We start from the raw sequence: 18,914 nt of genomic DNA, 5'->3' as shown, positions 1-18,914 counted from the left end.
CCGATTTATAGTTTACCCTTTGGTCGTCCTAGAGCGTAGTCTCCTGGCGCGGCCAAAAAGACGGGGATAGCTTGGGGTTGCTACAAAACCGCTACGGGTGACGCATACCGCAATGTTTTTCATTTTAGTTTTGACAGGAAATCGTTGCAGGCACACTTGGTCGACTTTTGGGTTAATGTGTAATCAGGTTGTGTTTTTTTGCTTCGGCGGAAGGACAGAGAAAAAAGCTTACGGGGCAAAGTACAGTATGGGGCCCAGTTCTCGGCCACTTTTGACGTAAACTTATATTTCTTACCTCAGAAGAACCGCAGGAACTTGAAATTTCTCCCAGAGCTAGCTACATTATTCAGCTTTTTGGTGTAAAGCTATCGACCGATCAAAAATTAATTTGCCCGAGCAATAATAAAAATAAAAGCTCCATTTGTGGGCCCAGTTCTCGGCCACCTTGGCCCAGTTCTCGGCCACTAAAAAACACACATGTAAGATGGCGGTTTTGGCACAAATCGAGACAACTCGCTCGGCTCGCCGGCGAGCCTCGCTCCTTGTCTCGATTAGTGACCAAAACCGCCATCTTACATGTATGTAAAATCGCGAGCGGCACCCAAAATCTCTGCGGCTTGAGCGCTCAAAAATATCAAGCTTAATTGCTGTGCCAGAAACAATTCCTATTGAACAAATGCTCTTATTGAGTAAACGAAGATGGGAAGAGGGAGAACTGGAGAAATTAACTTGAATGTAAAGAAAAACTTGAAAAGATCTCGTGGAAAAGCGTTTACAACCTACAAAAAAACTAAAGAAAATGAAAAACAAATAAAAATCTTTTTAACAGACGAGCTGATTGAAAAATTAAAAAAATTAGACAGCAGTGTTGTCGCAAACGTTTTAACAAGCTAAACAAGACTTGCACGCTCCGGTGAGTGCATAAATTATTGCAGCAACACAGAAAGTCACAACAATGACTTTGATTGCGTGGGTGTATTGCTGTCAAGAAACGGAAAACCCCCTTGACGTAATCTAATTGTTTTTTTTTTAGGAGTTTTTAGAGGACAGAGCTCAGTTATAGAAATGCCGTCATGGGTGCATTTTTAGAATATAAACCGATAAATAGAAATGGCGTCAGGGATGTATTTTTTAAGCAAACACCATAACCAAATTTTGGAACCTAAAAGCCAAAAAAATAATATTTTATAAAATAGATCATATTAAATTGAACTGTTTTAACAACCAGAGAAGTGAAAAAAAAAATCCTGTGTAAAATTATTTTTGCTTATACAGCACATTCCAAATCGCACAATAGAAAGGACATTCCAAATCGCACCACACATTCCTGTTCGCTTGTGATTTTTTTTTTCACGAAAAAAATTTTTTTTTAAAAACGCTGAAAATCAATGGCGAATCGGCATGTTTGGCATGTGTGTGTGACGTACCGGAAGTCCAGAATATTCTAAAGCGACATGATTGTAAACAAGCCGATGTGTTAATCAAGCTTTAAACGGCTAAAGCAAAAAAATTGAGAATCAACTGGCAAAAGATTAAAAATTGGTAGAAAAGACTCTTGATTGAAACAGTAGTACAGAGAGTATTTGACAAATACCACAGCCGGTGTTTGTCATTGGCGATGAGTCATGATATTACACCGTCTAAAAATATCATTCGGGTAATACCCCGACTTTGTACACCCACGCACGCAAACACAAAAAAAAATTGCATGCCGCTGTGGGTCACGCAATTTCTCGCTGTTCGCTTCAACTTAATTGTATTTTTTGCACACTCAGATTTAATCCTTTCGACTCGGCTGAAAGTCACTTTAAGTGCGCTGTAACCTTTTATTTTGCCTCGTTCAGGCAATTAACAACATCGCGGGTTATGTATCGAATATTTTTTTGACACTCGGGCGTGAAATATTCAAACACAAAGTAAACGACAAGATGAGCGCAGACAATCATTCTTTTATAAAATGAAAAAATGTTTTATTGGACTGAAATTTTATTTCGAAATGTCGGTGGCACTTTCGAGAAGTTTTTTTTCCAATCTTTTGCGTTCTTCTCTCTTGATTTCTTCCCGAATTTTTCCGATGTCTGGCTGGAGTGAATTTGTTTGTTTTTTTGCAAAGTTTGAGCGTAAAGTAACTTTAAGTTGGCGATATTTCTGCATTTCTCGTGTGATCAGTTGAAACTCTTTGTCAGAAACAAGATTATCATTCAGAGCTTGTGAGACAGAGCTGTTTATCGAGTCATGTTTTGCAACAGCCAGAGCGAGGATTCTTGAGTGCTTATTAACTTTACGTTCAAGCTTTTTGTTGATAACTGACAGGCCAGTGGAAGCTGCGCCAGATATACCTGCTACTGCTGCAACAGGAACGCCGATAACAATTCCAACACCAGTAAGTGAAGTCGCAACAGCTCCAGAAGACAGAGCTGCCGTCACGGCGCCAAGACAGACCACGGAATAGTGAATAACTTTCCGGACTTTTTTATATTTTTTTAACACAAGCCTGTAATGCTCAGCTTCAGCGGATATTTCTTTTTCAATTTTACTTATTTCAGTCAGCCGAAAATTCTCGGCATTTGTTGGGAGGCTTGGATAAAGTTGTGTTTCTTCGCGATCACCATAAGCAGGTGCACTAGGGAGAACATTAGCAGATGACATGGCCGTATACAATAAAAAAATATTAATTTAATTCTAATTCAAAATGCAGCGGAGCTCCAACAAAGTCAAACTTACTGCCAGTTTTGTCTTTGACGGTCAATGTGACACTGTTCACACTCTGAACAGCGTCGATTCGACGTGAATTATTGATAAAATTTTGAGGGTAATGAACCAAATCATAAGGTTTCCCGGTTATTGGTACACAAGCGAGAATGTCACTTGGCTTTCCATTATACAAGTTATTTTCTTTGGAAAGTAAATCGCAGTGAATGTAATAAAAGTCTGGTATAGTAAAATCTTCAATTCTTGCGTTAGCAGCATCAACAATTGTGTTCTTAAAAAGTTTAGAAAGATTTTTATCAAAAGAAAAGCTTTCAATATTTTTTGTTTTTGTTATTGAAAAGCCTCTTTTTAAATCATCCCTTTTTACTGTTAGCTTTTGTTGATCTTTGAACTTATTAGTCAGGTAAGTTGTAATTTCATCAAAATTGTAGTTGCCTGGAAAAAAAACAGCAACATTGTTTCTCACATTGTTTTGTTTAATGCTTATGGAGCCAATTTCTTCCAGATTACGCCAGCTGTTTTGTAACGAGCATGACAGCAGGCTGATAAACCTTGGTTTTTCAATTGGCTGGTCAAAGTAAACAGCTTCCCCGTTGGAACTCGCGTCGATTGTGAGCACAACCATCTTTATAATTATCTTTTGAAAAATAAATCTTTAATATAAAATGGCGCCGCCTATTCCGAGAGCTGATGACATTTCTCAATCAATTTTTCTTGATTCCAAAGAAAGAGATTTTATGAAGTGGATGAAAACCCCAGAAGCAACTAAAATTTCTGAAGCGGCAAAAGACAATGCATGGAAACCTTTTCTTGCAAAATATCCAAACGCTGACCGAACAAAATTTGTTGCACAGGTTGAGTTCGCGTACAACCACACAGCAACGGCAGACATTTATTACAAGGCAGAGCAAGGCCATTTGATAAATGTTTTTGGCTCTGACAGCAAGTATTGGAGCCCAGAGATGAAAAAAGCACTGGGGGTGAATCAAATTTCAGGCGGATTTCCACAACAGCTGTCACCAAGCGGCGCAAAAGGCTCATCTTTGCCAATTCCCGCGGTTGGATTTCACGAAGCCGCACCGAGTTTGAAAAAAATATTTAACAGCAAAATCAACATCTACGTAACACCAGATCAATATTTCAAAACGAAATTAAGAGAGATTTTTCAAAAAACAAAACTGAAGCATACATCAGGAAAAGAGTCAAAAAGGTGGCTTTCTGGCCCTAATATGTCCTACTGGCCTCAGCAACTTAACTTTGCTGTCTGGTGCGCGACAACAGGCAGTGGGATCAGTCGAGAGATTTTCGATGAAGAGCACTCAGCTCTCAGCTTGCCTCCGGTTGTGCGTAATTTTTACCTTTTTCACGTTTATTTCACAATCAGGCGAATATTGTTTCAGATGGGTGGAATTCAGAGCGTAAGCGCCTTGCCTGGCGACCCAACGTTTAGCGAGTTCGACAACAAGTACGACGTGGCTTCGTATAAAAGAATATGCGCTGAGTTCGGTGTCGACCCATCAAGCGATTTTCGTTTTACAACAGGTGCAAACCACGGACTTGGTGCTATTTATATCTGGATTTCAAGCAATGGTATACAAAAAACTGGAGCAAAATACCCCGATTACGATAAATTTTCGGATGAAGGTGGAACTGCAAGCGACGGTAACCTTATTTATTACATTCAGCCAGATGATTCTGCAGCATCACAGGCTGACTGGTTTTGTGCAAATGCAACGCAAGGGCTTACTCAGGCGGGTTTGTCAAGAATAAACCAGTCAATTGAGGCTTTTGTCTACTGTATTCTGGGTTCGCAGGTCAACGTTCGAAGTAGCATACTTGGAACAGGCGGCCGTGCAAAGGAAGCGCAAAGTGAGTTCCTCGTGTTGGTTGAAGACGCTATAAGGCAACCTGATCTGGCAAAGTCGGTCCAAAGATACCAACTCGCCATCGATGAGGCTAAGGTTCGGCTTAACCTCGCCGTCTGCCCTGGTGCCTGGCTTATGCCAGCCAGGATGGAAATAAATACAGAAAGCATTGTTGGTTACAACAACCAGCTTAAGCAGGCGGTAGGAGGAATGAAATTAGGGGTTAATCTTGATGTTAATACCTCCACAAAAAAAGTGGGCGCAACAAGTATGAGCGGGGGGTCATCAAAAGTTAATAGACCAACAAGCCATCCGAGCTCGATTCACAAAGAGAGTCCCCCAAAAAAGGAGGACACACAAAAAAAAGAGCCGGAGCCACATACGTCTTCAGTGGCTGTTGCAGACGAATCTGAAGATACAGCGCACGAAAAAAACAGGGCCTACCTTATTGCTGGTGCCGTTATTTTTGCGTTTGCATTCAGTCGCTTCTTTTTGTAACTCTCTCGATAAGAAAGATAGCAACAGCGACAATCAAAAGCCAAGCATTCTTGCCGAGAAAGCTGATCACCTGGCCGGCCGTTCGAAACACAAAACTGGCGATCTTGCCAAGGAGGCCCGGCAGAATACTTGCAATTTTTTTGCCAATTGTCTGAAGACCGTCACCAACACCTTTTGCTAAACCTTTTAAACCGTTTGAGAGAGAACTCAGAATTACACCAATAGTCGTGCCAACGGCAAGCAAAACTGCTGTGACGGTGAAGCCATATTTTTTGAAAATCGCTTTTACCTTTTCTCTTAATTTGTCTGTTAAAGACAATCTTTCGACCTCTTCTTCTCTTTCATTTTCTATTTCATTAATTTCTTGATTCAAGTCATCAACTCTTTCACGAGCTTGTTGTCTTTCCGCTTGTGGCCTGTTTTCGTCGTTTGCAATATCTTCTTGTTTATGTCTCTCTTGTCGTATTTCATCTTCCCTTTCGAGCCTTTCTGCTTCATGTTGTTGGAATTCTTGTAAAGTGGGTGCTTCTGGAATTCTTGTTTCTTGTCCAAGTATCTGTTTTTCAACAACATTTATTCGATTATCAATTTTCCATATTTCTTCTTTTGCCTTTTTTATGTTTCGCTCCGCCAAAGCTCTTTCTGAACTGTCTTTATAGGTATCTTTTGAAATTTTTTGTTGATCGGAAATATATTTTCCCCATTTGCCCTTTTCTTTTTTTTTGTTTGTCTAAGAAGTCGTCTCTTTGCAAGCCAAGTTTTGTTTTAAATCTATTTATGAAAGTAGAAAGAAGTGTTTTTCCGTCTGCTTTAAAAATTTCAATGTCTCCACCTTTAGGCCCTTTCGCAACGATTTTGCCACGATTGTTTATAGTCAAATCAAGGCTTTCATCATATTCTGGGTAATGGTATTTGATCGTTTTATGTGCCTCTTGTATCTGAAATTCCCTTGTCAGATTACCACGGCCCTCGATAAAAGAGGTTTCTGCAGTGTGTGAGCCGCACTCAGGCGGCCTATTCATCGTGGTAGTTCTCATTGGTATTTGTTCGCTTGGTCCGGGCGTTGATGCCCCTCCAGGTTGGAATGGGCCTGTTGTATCGCTGTCATCGTTGTCATTACGGTCGTCACGGTCGACTGTATGTTCCAAAAGAGGATCTCTGTCACCAAAGCCACCTTCTGCCGCCATGTTATATTAAATAAATACATTTTTTAATTTAAATATACAATGGCTTTCAGCGAAAGACACAAACCAACGTTCGAAGAGAAAACACCAAACGCGCTCAAGGCAGACAGAGTGCGACATCGCGTTACATTTAACCCGAATAAAGCGTCTCCAGAAGAAATTCTGAGAGTTGCTGTGCCAAAGCTTGAAGAGGGGGTCGTTCTCGTGCCAGGCTCCCTGGCTCTTGTGTTCAACTTGACGGTGAGCGGCGAGCCCAACAACTTTCTCGTAAACAACGTTACCCGGGCGCTTGTCTCAAGTATGGTTGTCAGGTTTGCTGGAGAAAAGCTGCAGGATACGAACGCTTACGACGTCTACAAACTTTTCGAGGACCTTTTTCTGCCGGTAGAAAAGCGCAGCAACATGTTTCTTGAAGGTATCCAGTCCGAGGATTTATGCAAAATCCGTTCAAACGCTGGTGACAAAAAAAAATCAGGAGTTGACACGGAAAAGAAGCTGGCAGAAGTTTATGGAAGCAAGTATCGTATCCCACTGGATCACGAGATTTTGAGAGACCATGGCGTGTTCTATCCGCGCGCACTCGCAGACGAGCTTGTCTTCGAGATACAACTGAACAGTCCAAATGTGGTTGTAAGAGGAACAGATCCATCAAAACTTGGGTATGAGCTAACTGACATCCAACTCGAATACGAGGCTATTTATAACAAAGAACTTGCAAGAGAAGTAGAAAGCACTTACATTAACGGCAAAAGTTTCTTTTACGAGCATGTGCATAATTACAAAACGATCACAGTAAAAAAAGCTACTGACACGATAATAAACGAAAGCATTAACGTCCCAAAGCGCTCCTTGAAGGGACTTCTACTTCTTTTTCCTGAACCCCACGCCGCAGGTGCAAGAGATACAGAATCTTTCTTTAACCCTGACATAACAAGTGTAAAAATCTGCATTAACGGCGTTCCAAATAAGGTGTACAGTCAGGGCGTTGAAGGAAGAGACATGTGGGAGGAAGTTCTCAGGTTCTTTGGCAAACACGCAGACCAAAAAATCTTTAATAACGCCACAAAGTTTTATGCAGAAAAAAAGTTTGGGCTTTTCATTGACCTTCGCTCCATGAGCGACAACAACATGCACGGCAGTGGGCTCCGTTTGGTGAACACAAAGGATGGTGTAAATTTAGAGATACAGAGAACCGCCTCAGGATCAGGGAATGTCAAATGCTACATTTTCGCTATCGCTGATGCACAATTTTCTATTGTAAATAAAGAATTACAAAGTGTTGAGTATTGATATAGGTTTCTCAAAGCGAAGCATGGACCCAGGCAATATACCCTTCAACTCTCTCATTGTTGGACCAACGAACTCAGGAAAAACAAGATACGTGGTCAATCAGCTTTGTGGCACTTTCCGAGGCAAGTTTGACTACATCGTGCTCATCTGCCCGACGTTCGCGCACAACAAGACTTATTTTAGCTTTGCGGAGGAAGATCCTCGATTTTTTGTTTTAATTTGCGAGCAGCACGAGGTTGAATCTTGGTTAAGGTTTTCAAGATTTCTTTTTGAGGGTACGAACACGCTTATCATCCTCGACGACTGTGCTGCATCGAAAGATGTAAAGAGAAGAACAGGTGAGTTGGTGAATCTTGCTTTCTCTGCTCGCCACGCAGGTTTGAGCGTTTGGGTGCTGACTCAAAAAATGACAAGCATAAGTGCCTCATTCCGAGAAAATGTTGGGGCAATCGTTTTCTTTTACACACCCTCTGCCAAGACAACGAATGCAATCTTTGAGGATTACGCTGGCGAACTTGCCCATGAGGATCGCAAAGAACTCATTTCAAGGCTGAAAAATAATAAGTTTTCGCATCTTGTCATTTCCCATCGCCACCCTTACGGCACAGAATTTTTTTATTGAACATATTTTTTATAGTAATAAATGGCTGACCCTTTCGCAACTTCTCCTCCCGAGAGCGTCAAGGGCGCTGCAAGTGAACAAGAATTAGCTTCCGTAATGGAACTGCTAGGAGCTGAACCAGAAAGTACAGAAAGCGCTATGGCACTCATTCAAGGCGCTGACATTCCTGCTTTGCGTGAACGGCTTGCAATCCTTGTTTCAACAGGAAAAGCCAAAGAAGCAATCGGTGTGCAGCTGACATACGAGCAGGTGAAGCGCTTGACAGATAAAGAAGTTGAAAAGTACTTCAAGAGATATGAGGCATACGTTGGATCCAAAACAACCGACAGCTTGATTGACAGCTTTATTTTTCTTGTTACCAAAGTCGTTGGTATGGCCGTAAATATCAAGGCCTAGGATGTCAATGATTATCAAAAGGAACTCAAAAACGACTACATTATCAGTAAAGAGCTGTCCACTTTGGCAGGCGGTCTGGCTTTGAAATGCGGCCGCTTTCTTGCCGTTGCAAATGCTGCGCTCATCACAACAAAGCACATTGATTTAAACGAAGCCGCGCCTGGCGCCGCGGGGACGTGCGCAGCACGCGTCAAAGACGCCCAATGGGTCCCTACAAAGTCGCACACTTCGCTGTGCGAAACCAAAGGTGCTTCCAAAGATGCGGACACAAACACTACTGAAGATTTTTCTGAGCAATGCTAAGAAAATGCTAAGTAATTACTGAACAATGCTTAGCAATTGCTTAGCAAAAAATCTTGCTGAGCAATTTTCTATTTAAATATTATTTTTTTTATTATAAATGGCCGAGCTCGAACAAACTCCGATCGCTCAAGAAGAACAGAAACAAGTTACTTCAACAACTCCAGCAACAAAGCCTGCCAAAAATCCAAAGCGAGTGGCTGCTGGCAAGCTTGCAGCTGAAAAAACAAAACAGGCTCGTGAAGCACAGAAAAAAGCTGCTGTCGAGGCTGCTGCAATAATTGCAAAAGAAAAGGAAAAGAAATCTGCTGCTGCAAAGCGAAATGTAACACCACCGGCCGTAACGGAACCAGCTCCGCCCGAGGCTCAGCCGCAATCAAGCGGTCTCACCACAAATCAATGGATATCTTTGCTTGGTATCGGCGTTGCAATCGTTACAACTTATGTGAAACGCGAAGACATAAAAGCCTTTATAAACGAAAAAAGAAGTCCTACATTTAAAGCTCCACCAACTCTTATAACTGATGACTCACAAGGGATCCCAGAGGGATCCCGCGCTTTGCGCGACACACCAGAGAGAGAAAGAGAGAGGGGGTCAACGCGCCCCGCGGCATCGAAAATCCCACAACTAAAAAGAGGAATCAGGAAGATGGATTAAATATTTGTTTTAAATATTTATTTTTCATTTATTATAACAATGAAGCTTCCAAGAACTTTTAAGGAATTTTCATATTTATTTTTTGACATCAGTGTTACGTCGTTTTCTATTAGTTTATTATTTTCGATTATAGGCGTTTTTAGAGATGAAACCTCAAGTGGAGTTGAGGAATATGAAGAGGACAACTCACAAGAAGAAGCGCGCGAGCTCCAACGAGTCTATAATGAAGGGTACAACGCAGGTATCGAAAGCACAAAAAAAGTTGCAGCCGGCGCTGCATGAAAAAAAATTTTCAATTGAATACTTTTTTATTATTTTATACTGAACTGTCATGTCCGACAACAAGCTCGTGAAAACATTCATGGATGCCGCCACCATTACAGGTCTCGCCGCCGGAATCGGCTGGGCTGCCAAAAAAATTGTTAAAGAAAACTTTACATCCGACCCCAGCAGCAGTTTTATGAACTATGCAAAGTTCACGGCTGTCATGGCAGGCAGCATTGCGCTCAAACAGTACCTCGAAGACCAGAAAATTCTTCCAGACAATTAAAAAATTGTACATAATATAAGAACAAAGAACACAATGGCAAGCATCGCGATTATGGTTGGCGGAGCTATCTTGAACGCTGCTGCTTTCATTGGCGGCAATTACCTTGCTCAAGCTTTGGGTGGTGGAGATGACGCCGCTTTTAAAGAAAAAGAAAGGCACAACAAAGCTCTCGAGGCTTACGATACAGCTTACGCAAAATACACTCGCGACCGCACCAAGCTCCTCGACTGGATACAAACCAACGCGGAAATAAAAGAGCAGGCCAAACAGAACTTCACAAACACTGACTACGCTTTCAAACTCTACAACCAGGCACATCCTGACAAACAAATGATTCCTCCGAAAGAGCCCAAGTTCTCTGATTTTTATCAGCCAAGCGAGCAGCAGAAACAAGGTGAACTGATGTTCGTTGGCGCTGGCGCGCTTGCACTTGGGTACGCTGCCTTTCGGTTTCTTTAAACTTTTCTTTTTTTCTTGTATACACATGGATGCAAAGATCTCGAAAGTCTACTATAGCCCCCAGGGCTACTGGAAGGGAATTGCAGCGATAAAAAAATTAGCCGAGGCGGCCAAGGTTTCCGAAGATGCTGCTAAAAAGTGGCTAGTTAAGCAGGCCCTTTGGCAAATCTACCTTCCGGCACCACGATACGTTCCTCGCCCAAAATTCGATGTTTCTACTCCTAACGCGGTCCACCAGGCGGACCTTCTTTTTCTGCCACACGACAAACTGCCGCGAGGGCGAAAAGTTTACAAATACGCGCTGACTGTTGTTGACGTTGCCAGCCGTTTCAAAGAGGCCGAGCCTTTGACCTCCAAAGATTCAACTGAGGTTGCAAAAGGTTTTCAGACAATTTACAGGCGAAGTGCACTAAAATGGCCACAGATGCTGCAAGTTGACCCTGGTCGCGAATTCATGGGAGCTATTACTAAAGAAATGGAAAATCACAAAACCTATATTAGACGCGGACGTGTTAATATCCACAGAGATCAAGCTATTGTTGAACGTTTTAATCAAACACTGGCAGGGCGCCTGTTTGGTTATCAGTACGGTGTCGAGATGAACCTGCCATCTGGCCAGCGGTCGACAGCGTGGGTAAAAAGGCTTCCCGAAGTTGTTACCGCTCTGAACAACGAAGTTATCAGTCTTACTGGAAAAAAACCTGCTACTGCAATCAAAGAAAAGGCTGTTTCGTCCAAACCGTCCTCAAAATATACAAGGCCTGTTGGCAAGAAAGAAGAAAAAATACCCTCTCTCGTTAATGTGCGCTTTCTCTACCAACCTGGCGAGCTGGAAGGCGGCGTAAAAAGGGCTACAGATCCGATTTGGTCATTAAAAGTCTACAGCATTGAAAGGTCTGTTACTAAACCTAATCAGCCAGTTCTTTATTACTTGCACGATGGTCCAAAGCGCGGCTTCGTGCGTGAAGAATTGCTTGTTATTCCTCCAAATACACAGTTACCACCAAAAAAGCTATAAAAGTTCTGTTTATGTCGGCTTATATCCGTAAGCATTTGTATGTATCCCATCATCCGCTATCCATCGCTTTGAGTCAAAAGGCGACAGCGAGACCTTGTTGAGATGCATTCCGTAAATCTCATGACCCTCGCTTCTAAGTATGTTCATTCCATGCCATAATTGCTTTGTTCCAAAAAGCGTTTCTAAATAATTTTCGTGCACAATTTCATTTTTTACTACGCACTTTTTTACCCCCTTTGCTTTTTTTATATTCATTTTTGCGCACGCGATAGAATACATTTTTGATCTAAGGCAAACACTTTCAGAAATAATGTGAAGCACAGGAATTTTTTTCCCTGTAATCTTGCACTTTTCTTCACTCGCGCACTCATCCTTCATTTTGCCCAACACCTTCTTGTTTTTGACAGAAAAAAGTGGATGTTCGGGGGGATATTCGCTTGTGTCGTACTTGTCAATGTTTTCTGCCATGTCTGCGTAAACGTCTTCTGTTTCTATTTCGATCAACAAGCTGTCTGTGTCCGTGTACAGTAGCTCGCACTTTGAATCGTATACCTTTTTCAGGTGGTTGTAATAAAAATCGTACATACATATCTTGCTGTTGTCAAGAATTGTCATTCCCGTGTAGACTGGCTTGTTAAGAAGAAGATGGGGTTTTCTCATTTCAATTCCAACAAGATCGTTAGAAAATAATACATGCCTTGAGTACAGTGGACTTGCAATCAATTTTCTTATTTTGTTTGTTTCATTGCTTCGAACTATTTTTATGTCAACACGATTACGCAAATTTTCCATTGTTTTACCAAAAACCGAGTTGTTCATCAACTTGTAAAAACTCTTTTCAAAGTCGCTTTCGGCTTCTTTACGAAAGTCTGTGTTCATCCGAATGTAGGGTTCCATCCAACATTTTTGTTCAAACTCTAATACTCTGTGAACTTTTTTCAGTTTCATTCCTTGTTTCAGATAAAACTGCAAGTTTTGATAATGTACAACATAATTAGTTTTGTCCTCAAGTGTCAACACAAGCTTCTCACAGTCAGACTGATTAAATTTAAGCTCTTCTATTAATTTCTTTTGGTAAGGCGAAAATAAGTCTTTATTTATTTTCTTTTTTTCTGGTGCCAACGGGTAGCTGTTGTGGGCATCGTGCAGTTCAGAGGGATATTCAAGATCAACCTCCAATATCCACCCAGCTTTTGCAGACTCCTTTTTCTTCATAATTTCTTTTTCTGTCGGCATAACTCTTTTCCATCTAAAACCACTTTTTGGCAGCGGCTTGCTCATTGCCCACCCGTAAAGGTTGTTAGCGTCAAGGTACATTAAGTATTTTTTTGGGTTTTTTTCGTCATACCCCTCAACATAAGGATTGTTTGCCTTTGCGTATCTCTTGCTGACCATTGATATTCCTCCTCTTATTCCTCTTTTCACAAAAAGATGCATGTCGTAGTCTGTCAGTAGCTCAAGCTGTACTCCTGTCTTTTTCAATAGTGCGTCCCAAGAAAGGCCTGGCGACGTGTAATAATTAGCAGGATCCAACCCATACTTCTCAAGACAGATTTTTCGGAAGTTTTCAAAAACATCTGCCAAAAGAGTAACGTCAGTTTGTACGTACAAATCGTGGTAGTCACCCAACGTCTGGCAGCCAAAGGTTTTCCACACGTTTTGTGCATGCTTATACTCTTTATCTGTTATGTGCTCATCATTAAGCTTGCTGTAAAAATTTTCTTTTTTTGGTAAAATTGTTTCTATAAATCTATCCCATGAGTCTATGTATTCGTATGGATAAATTCCTTTTTTTGTTAACAGTTCAAAGTTTTCAAGAAAAATGGTTTTTAATTTTTCGGATTGAGTAATTATCCAAAGTCGGCTTATAATATTTTCTTTTTCTTCTGGTTGTAACAGTTTTTCAAAAAAACTTTGGCACAAATCATTTTCCTTAAACATTTCCCACACTTCAATGTATTTGCATGGATATGTTCCATCGTCCAACAACAGTTCGCTTTTTTCAAAGAAAAGTTTTTTTGTTATTTTTAAAGCTTGTTTGGGGGTTGCACTTACGAGTGAATCAAGGCTTCCTTGAAGAAAGTTTAAGCTGTCAATAAAGCGCAAACCGCCAAATGAAAATGTAATGTATTTCTCCATGTTTTTGGCAACGCATTTTACATCCATGTTGTTCGCACCGCATTTTTTCTCTTCCTTTGTTGGAAGCTTTAGCTTAGTCATAGCCTGCATTAAATGGTGTGCATCGTAGCCTTTTAAGTTGTGAAAAACAACTGGTATTTGGTCTGTTTTTGGTTTTATTCTTAATTTCAAGTTACATGCGTTGTGCGCAGCTCCTCGAAACTTGCCTGTTATGTGGCAATGATCTTTTACAGAGTTCTTATAATCTTTCTTCATAAAAGGTTCCGAGCAAAACATACATTCTTCCTGGGTTTTTGCAATCCATTGATCTGTTTTGTTTTTTGCTTTTCTTTCTCTTTTTGGGCCTACAAATTCTATTTCTTTAAGTGCCGCGTAATAACAACATTTGTGGCTTTGGCCGCAATAACGGCCTGAGTCGTGGCACCAAACAGGCATTGAGTCAAAAAATGAATCACTTATCAAACTTTCGTTGCAAATGTGGCAACTTGTTGCGTTTCTGTATTCTTCCCAATCCTTTGCCGTCATCACAAGTGGCTTTGGTGTTGCCAAAGCAAATCTTATTTTTTTCTCTTCACTTAAAAGGCATTTCAAAAACACTTCAACTGCGTTTTTACCTCTGTAGGTCACTGGAGGTTTGTTTATGCCATCGCTCCTTACTACAGTGTAAGAAAAACCACATGCCTCGTGCTGTTCTGTCTTTTCAGTGTAGCTTTTTTGCTCCAAGTCTTCCTGTTCTTCACCAAGATCTTTTCTCTTCTGGCGGTCCTTGAGCGTTTCGCGTTCACATCGTTGCATCTTTCTTACCAATGCCTCAAAGTCAGCATATATCACATATGGCACTTTCATTTGCTTGTGATAGTTTTGAAAAGAAAGGGTGTTTTCTCCATTTTTTGGCATTTCGATTCTTGTTGGCCTGCCGTTCACACCATTGCAATATTTTTCGTGGTTCTCAAGCAAGTCCGCTGTTGAAAAACCTGTCAAGCACATCATGCAAAAGTGTTTTTTATGTTGATGTTTGTTCTGATCATAAAGCAAAGCGCTTACCTTTTTAACAAAACAGTAATGCTGAATTAATCCTGACTCAATTAAAATAAGGCAAATACGAAGAATTTTTCTTTCTTTCTCGCTTATTCTGTGTACAATCACACAATTGTCTTCCCAGCCGAACACATTTATTGCGAGGTTTTTGTTTTGCGCCTCAAGCTTGTCAAGCTGTTTTACAGGTGTTGGAAAGAGAATTCCTTCATAGTTAATTCCATCGTTAACAGGGTATTTGCTTGTTCTTTGTGGATTTTTTCCATCTCTTGGTGGAAATAAAGCAGCTCTCAAAGCCCACTTCAAACATTCGTTATCCCTGTTTTGCACGTTAATAATTGCTTTCTTTTTTGCCAAATCAGCAGGAAGAGGTAAGTAACTTCCTCCGCGCAATGGCTGATAGCGTGCAACATTAACGTACACTTCTGTTATTCTTTCAATAACCCAGCCTGAGCCTCTCTCTGACCAAGACTCTATTTCTCCCCTTGCTCTTTCAATAAATTTTTCGAACTCTTTTTTTATCTGTTTTTTATTATTTTCGTTAAAAACGTGTGGTTGGTTTTCTTTAAAATAATGCCACATATATTCTGTTATACCGTTTTTTTTTTATAAAATTTAACTTCCAACCCAAAGCTCGTTTTTAAGGTTTTTAAGTCATTAATTTCACTTAATAAAAGATCATAAAACTTTTTTTTGTTTTTTTCTTGCAAAAGTGAAAAGATCTTTGTTATTTCTGTCAGATTCAGGTATGTTCATTTTCCATACACGGAGCCAATCATCAAAATTAGTTCTTGCAACAAAAATCATATTGTTTCTTTGGGGGTTTCTTTGAAATTCACGAAGGTTTTCCTCCATCATAGCTTGCAAAACTTCTGACGAATATCTTGCGGCAGCCATCTTGGTATATACACAAAGGAAGCAATTGTTCAATAGGAATTGTTTCTGGCACAGCAATTAAGCTTGATATTTTTGAGCGCTCAAGCCGCAGAGATTTTGGGTGCCGCTCGCGATTTTACACACATGTAAGATGGCGGTTTTGGTCACTAATCGAGACAAGGAGCGAGGCTCGCCGGCGAGCCGAGCGAGTTGTCTCGATTAGTGCCAAAACCGCCATCTTACATGTGTGTAAAAAGCTTGTGCGTAATTATCTGTAAAAAAAATGCTCAATTAATTTTCACAGTCATAAAATCACTCTGTAAACCTATTTATGTTATATCGATCCCAAATTATTTTTATGAGGCTTTGTTTTACTTTAGAAAAGAAGGATTTTAACGCGCCTAGTTGCCTATGTGCAGGTTCTGGCAAAACCGCATTGTGTGACCCGTGCATTTAGATGGTTTATTTTGCAGTGAAAAGGTCTTGAAAGATTTAGGTGTTGTAGAAATAATAGACAAGACAAGAGTCAGCTCAAAACTTAGAGATAAGATTGAACTTTAGTTTTAAAACATTTATTTCTTTCATTCTGGCAGCAGCAGATGAAATTATATTAAAAACCAAGCGCTAAGCTGTGATAGCGAGCAGGGTGGCCGAGAACTGGCAAATACGCAAACGTCGCAAGAAAAAATTTCGAAGTAAATTAAGACCAAAAAATACAACGGTTCAACGAAAAGTTAACTAAAGCAGAAAGCTGAATTATTCTACGTTTCACACGCCAAAAATTAGCTCGTATGGTGGGGGCTTTTGGATAAAATACGAATTTAACTACATCCATGAATTTTAAGGAGCCGTAAACAAACAAATTTTTCGGGAATGCAAATTCACCTACCTCCGCGTAAACTCGACGTGTGAGCTTTCTATATCGAATTGAACGATCAAACTCAAGATACTTAAAGCACATGAATCAGTCTATCGTTTGAAGGAAACACCTTTTTCTTTTAATTCAACTGGAGTGTGAAAAAACGCGTTAAACACAAAGTGGCCGAGAACTGGACCCGGCCGAGAACTGGGCCCCATACTGTACTGATATTCACCATTGTGAAATTGCACTTACTTTGACAAGTTAAAGTTATTTTTGTAAATGAAAAAGGTAACGTCATTGATGTCACGCAGTGTTTTTTTTAGCAAACTAGATGGTTTACTGGTTTCTGACTATGAATGGGGGTGTGATCTTGCGGTATATTTTTTGAGCCTGACTCCGCCGTAAAACTTTTTTTTTATTTAGCAAGAACTGTGTCGATTTTCATTTCTGAACAATTGGTCGTCAAGTCGTTTGTCACAAAGAGTAGAATGTTTGTACAGCATGTTTTGGAATTATTTTAGATTTGGTTAGTAAGACGCTTCTGAAGACCTGAGCAAAACATTGGGAATGTACAGTATTAATAGGAACTTGAATGGAATTTTTCACAAGTTGGATTAAGGTATCAACTGAAAAAAATGGACTTCAAAATGAGAACTTGGATTTTGTTGTAATTAAATTTTATCGCGGATTGGATGCATAATATCACGGCTTTGAAAGTCTTCAAATAATTAGAAAGGTTCCTTTCTTCCTTTTGATCTTATTGTTATTTTCATGTATTGATTATTCGAAAGTGGTTTTCGTTGATACGAAAAAAAAACGGGTTTTCACTGAATTGCTTGAAGTATTTTTAGACGTGATAATATTGGCTTAATCAAATTACATTGTGCACGAAATATTTGTTATTCTTTTGTCTTGAAACTTTGAGGAAATTGAAATTTTTGTTTGACAGTAGTGTATGAAAGGCATTTTATAGAACTGAATAAAAAATAAGAAACATTGATAAAGGTTATTTCAAAGATTTATTTTGCCTGATTTTGAAGGGTTTCAGGAGTTTTAAAGAGTGCTGGTAAACGGCTGTATGTTGTTTGTGATTACGGATCTTATTTAGTTTCGAACGCTCTAATTTTTGAAAGGTTAAAACAGGTTAAAACCGGGCGGTTTCATGAGTTTTTTGGGTAGAAAGGTACGGTGGTGGTCAAAAAAAAAAAATGTTTAGAAAGGAATGACTGTAGTAGCACGTAAGTCGGAGGTTTGCGTGAGTCACGGGGTATAGTATGCGTGAGCTGGATTTCCGGCGTCATAACGGCATGTTTTGTTTACTGAAAGATACACTCGACGTTTAGTTAGCTTAGTCGGCTTGGGAAACTATTTTAAAAATGAATGTTGTAATAGTTAATTAATAGTAATCTAGAATTAACCCACTCTCGATTGGAGTCTGTTCTGGATTCGCGCTACCTTTTCGCCGCGAAGGAATTTTGTAAAATTTCGCTAGTGGAAAGAGGTACTGTAAGAACAGTATCAATAACTCAATAACTCAAAAGGAGGAACTTCTTTGTAGCTCTGAATTAAGACGTATGATAAAATTTTAGAATAAGAAACTTTCGATATATGGTTTTCATATTGTTTTTGTCAATTTCCTTTTGTGGCAGATTTTTTGAGAATCAGCTTTTCTTTCGTGTGATGACAGACACAGGACAGAACGAGAGGTGGATGAGAAAGATGCCGAAGATGAATAGGCACCGAAAAACGACAAGAACCGTCAAGGACTTATCTTTAGAGGGCGGGGAGTTTTGGCATACTGTATTTCGAGGACTGGACTGGACTAGTAAAACGCGGACTAGTAAAACGCGGACTTGTAAAACGCGGACTAGTATAACGCGGACTAGTAAAACGCGGACTTGTAAAACGCGGACTAGTAAAACGCGGACTTGTAAAACGCGGACTTGTAAAACGCGGACTAGTAAAACGCGGACTAGTAAAACGCGGACTTGTAAAACGCGGACTAGTAAAACGCGGACTTGTAAAACGCGGACTTGTAAAACGAGGGCTTGTTAAGCACGGACTTGTAGAACGCGGACTTGTAAAACAAGCGCTTGTAAATCGGATAAAACTAAACGGTTTAGCGAGCGAAACAATTTGTGTTTGAAGCTTTTGTGTGTTTCTTCGACGGCATATTTCTAGCTTTTTTGAGCACTCTATGGTCTGTTTTAGCGTGGAGATGTTTTTGCAGTATAGCACATGTTCGTTCTGCAAACCCCTACTAAAACAACGGGATTGATGCTATGAGTTGTGTGCATATGTTTCTTTCTTTCCACTACTTGACGTCTGTTGAATGCAGTCGTTTGTATTGCTCGCACGAGGTAGAACGGGGCCCGTCCAGAAATCAACAGTCAATGGTAAATAAAGGTGACGGGCCTACACGACTCCTACGTTCGTGACATTAGAATATT

At 40.2% G+C, this 18,914-nt stretch overlaps 2 protein-coding genes across 2 annotated transcripts in view; one reads left to right on the top strand and one right to left on the bottom strand.

The window, feature by feature from the left end:
• LOC144660581 (uncharacterized) overlaps positions 1–18,914 on the bottom strand; it is a 162,358-nt gene that overhangs the window by 42,472 nt on the left and 100,972 nt on the right. The window lies entirely within an intron of this gene.
• On the top strand, positions 3,263–9,807 carry LOC144661022 (uncharacterized). The gene is made up of 2 exons (XM_078521740.1): positions 3,263–4,845; positions 9,659–9,807. Exons 1-2 carry the CDS (start codon positions 3,378–3,380, stop codon positions 9,805–9,807), a joined length of 1,617 nt encoding a protein of 538 aa, XP_078377866.1. The 5' UTR covers positions 3,263–3,377.

The sequence above is a fragment of the Oculina patagonica genome, chromosome 7, assembly GCF_052425735.1.
Source record: "Oculina patagonica isolate OP01 chromosome 7, crgOcupat, whole genome shotgun sequence".
NCBI lineage: Eukaryota > Metazoa > Cnidaria > Anthozoa > Scleractinia > Oculinidae > Oculina > Oculina patagonica.
This window is presented reverse-complemented; position numbering and strand designations above follow the sequence as displayed.

Bases quoted from the DNA above. Each gene is read 5' to 3' on its own strand.
- LOC144661022 (XM_078521740.1), top strand. From the start codon at position 3,378: ATGGCGCCGCCTATTCCGAGAGCTGATGACATTTCTCAATCAATTTTT. The intron at 4,846-9,658 runs GTATGAGCGGGG...TTTCGATTATAG, and splicing joins AAAAAAAGTGGGCGCAACAA to GCGTTTTTAGAGATGAAACC.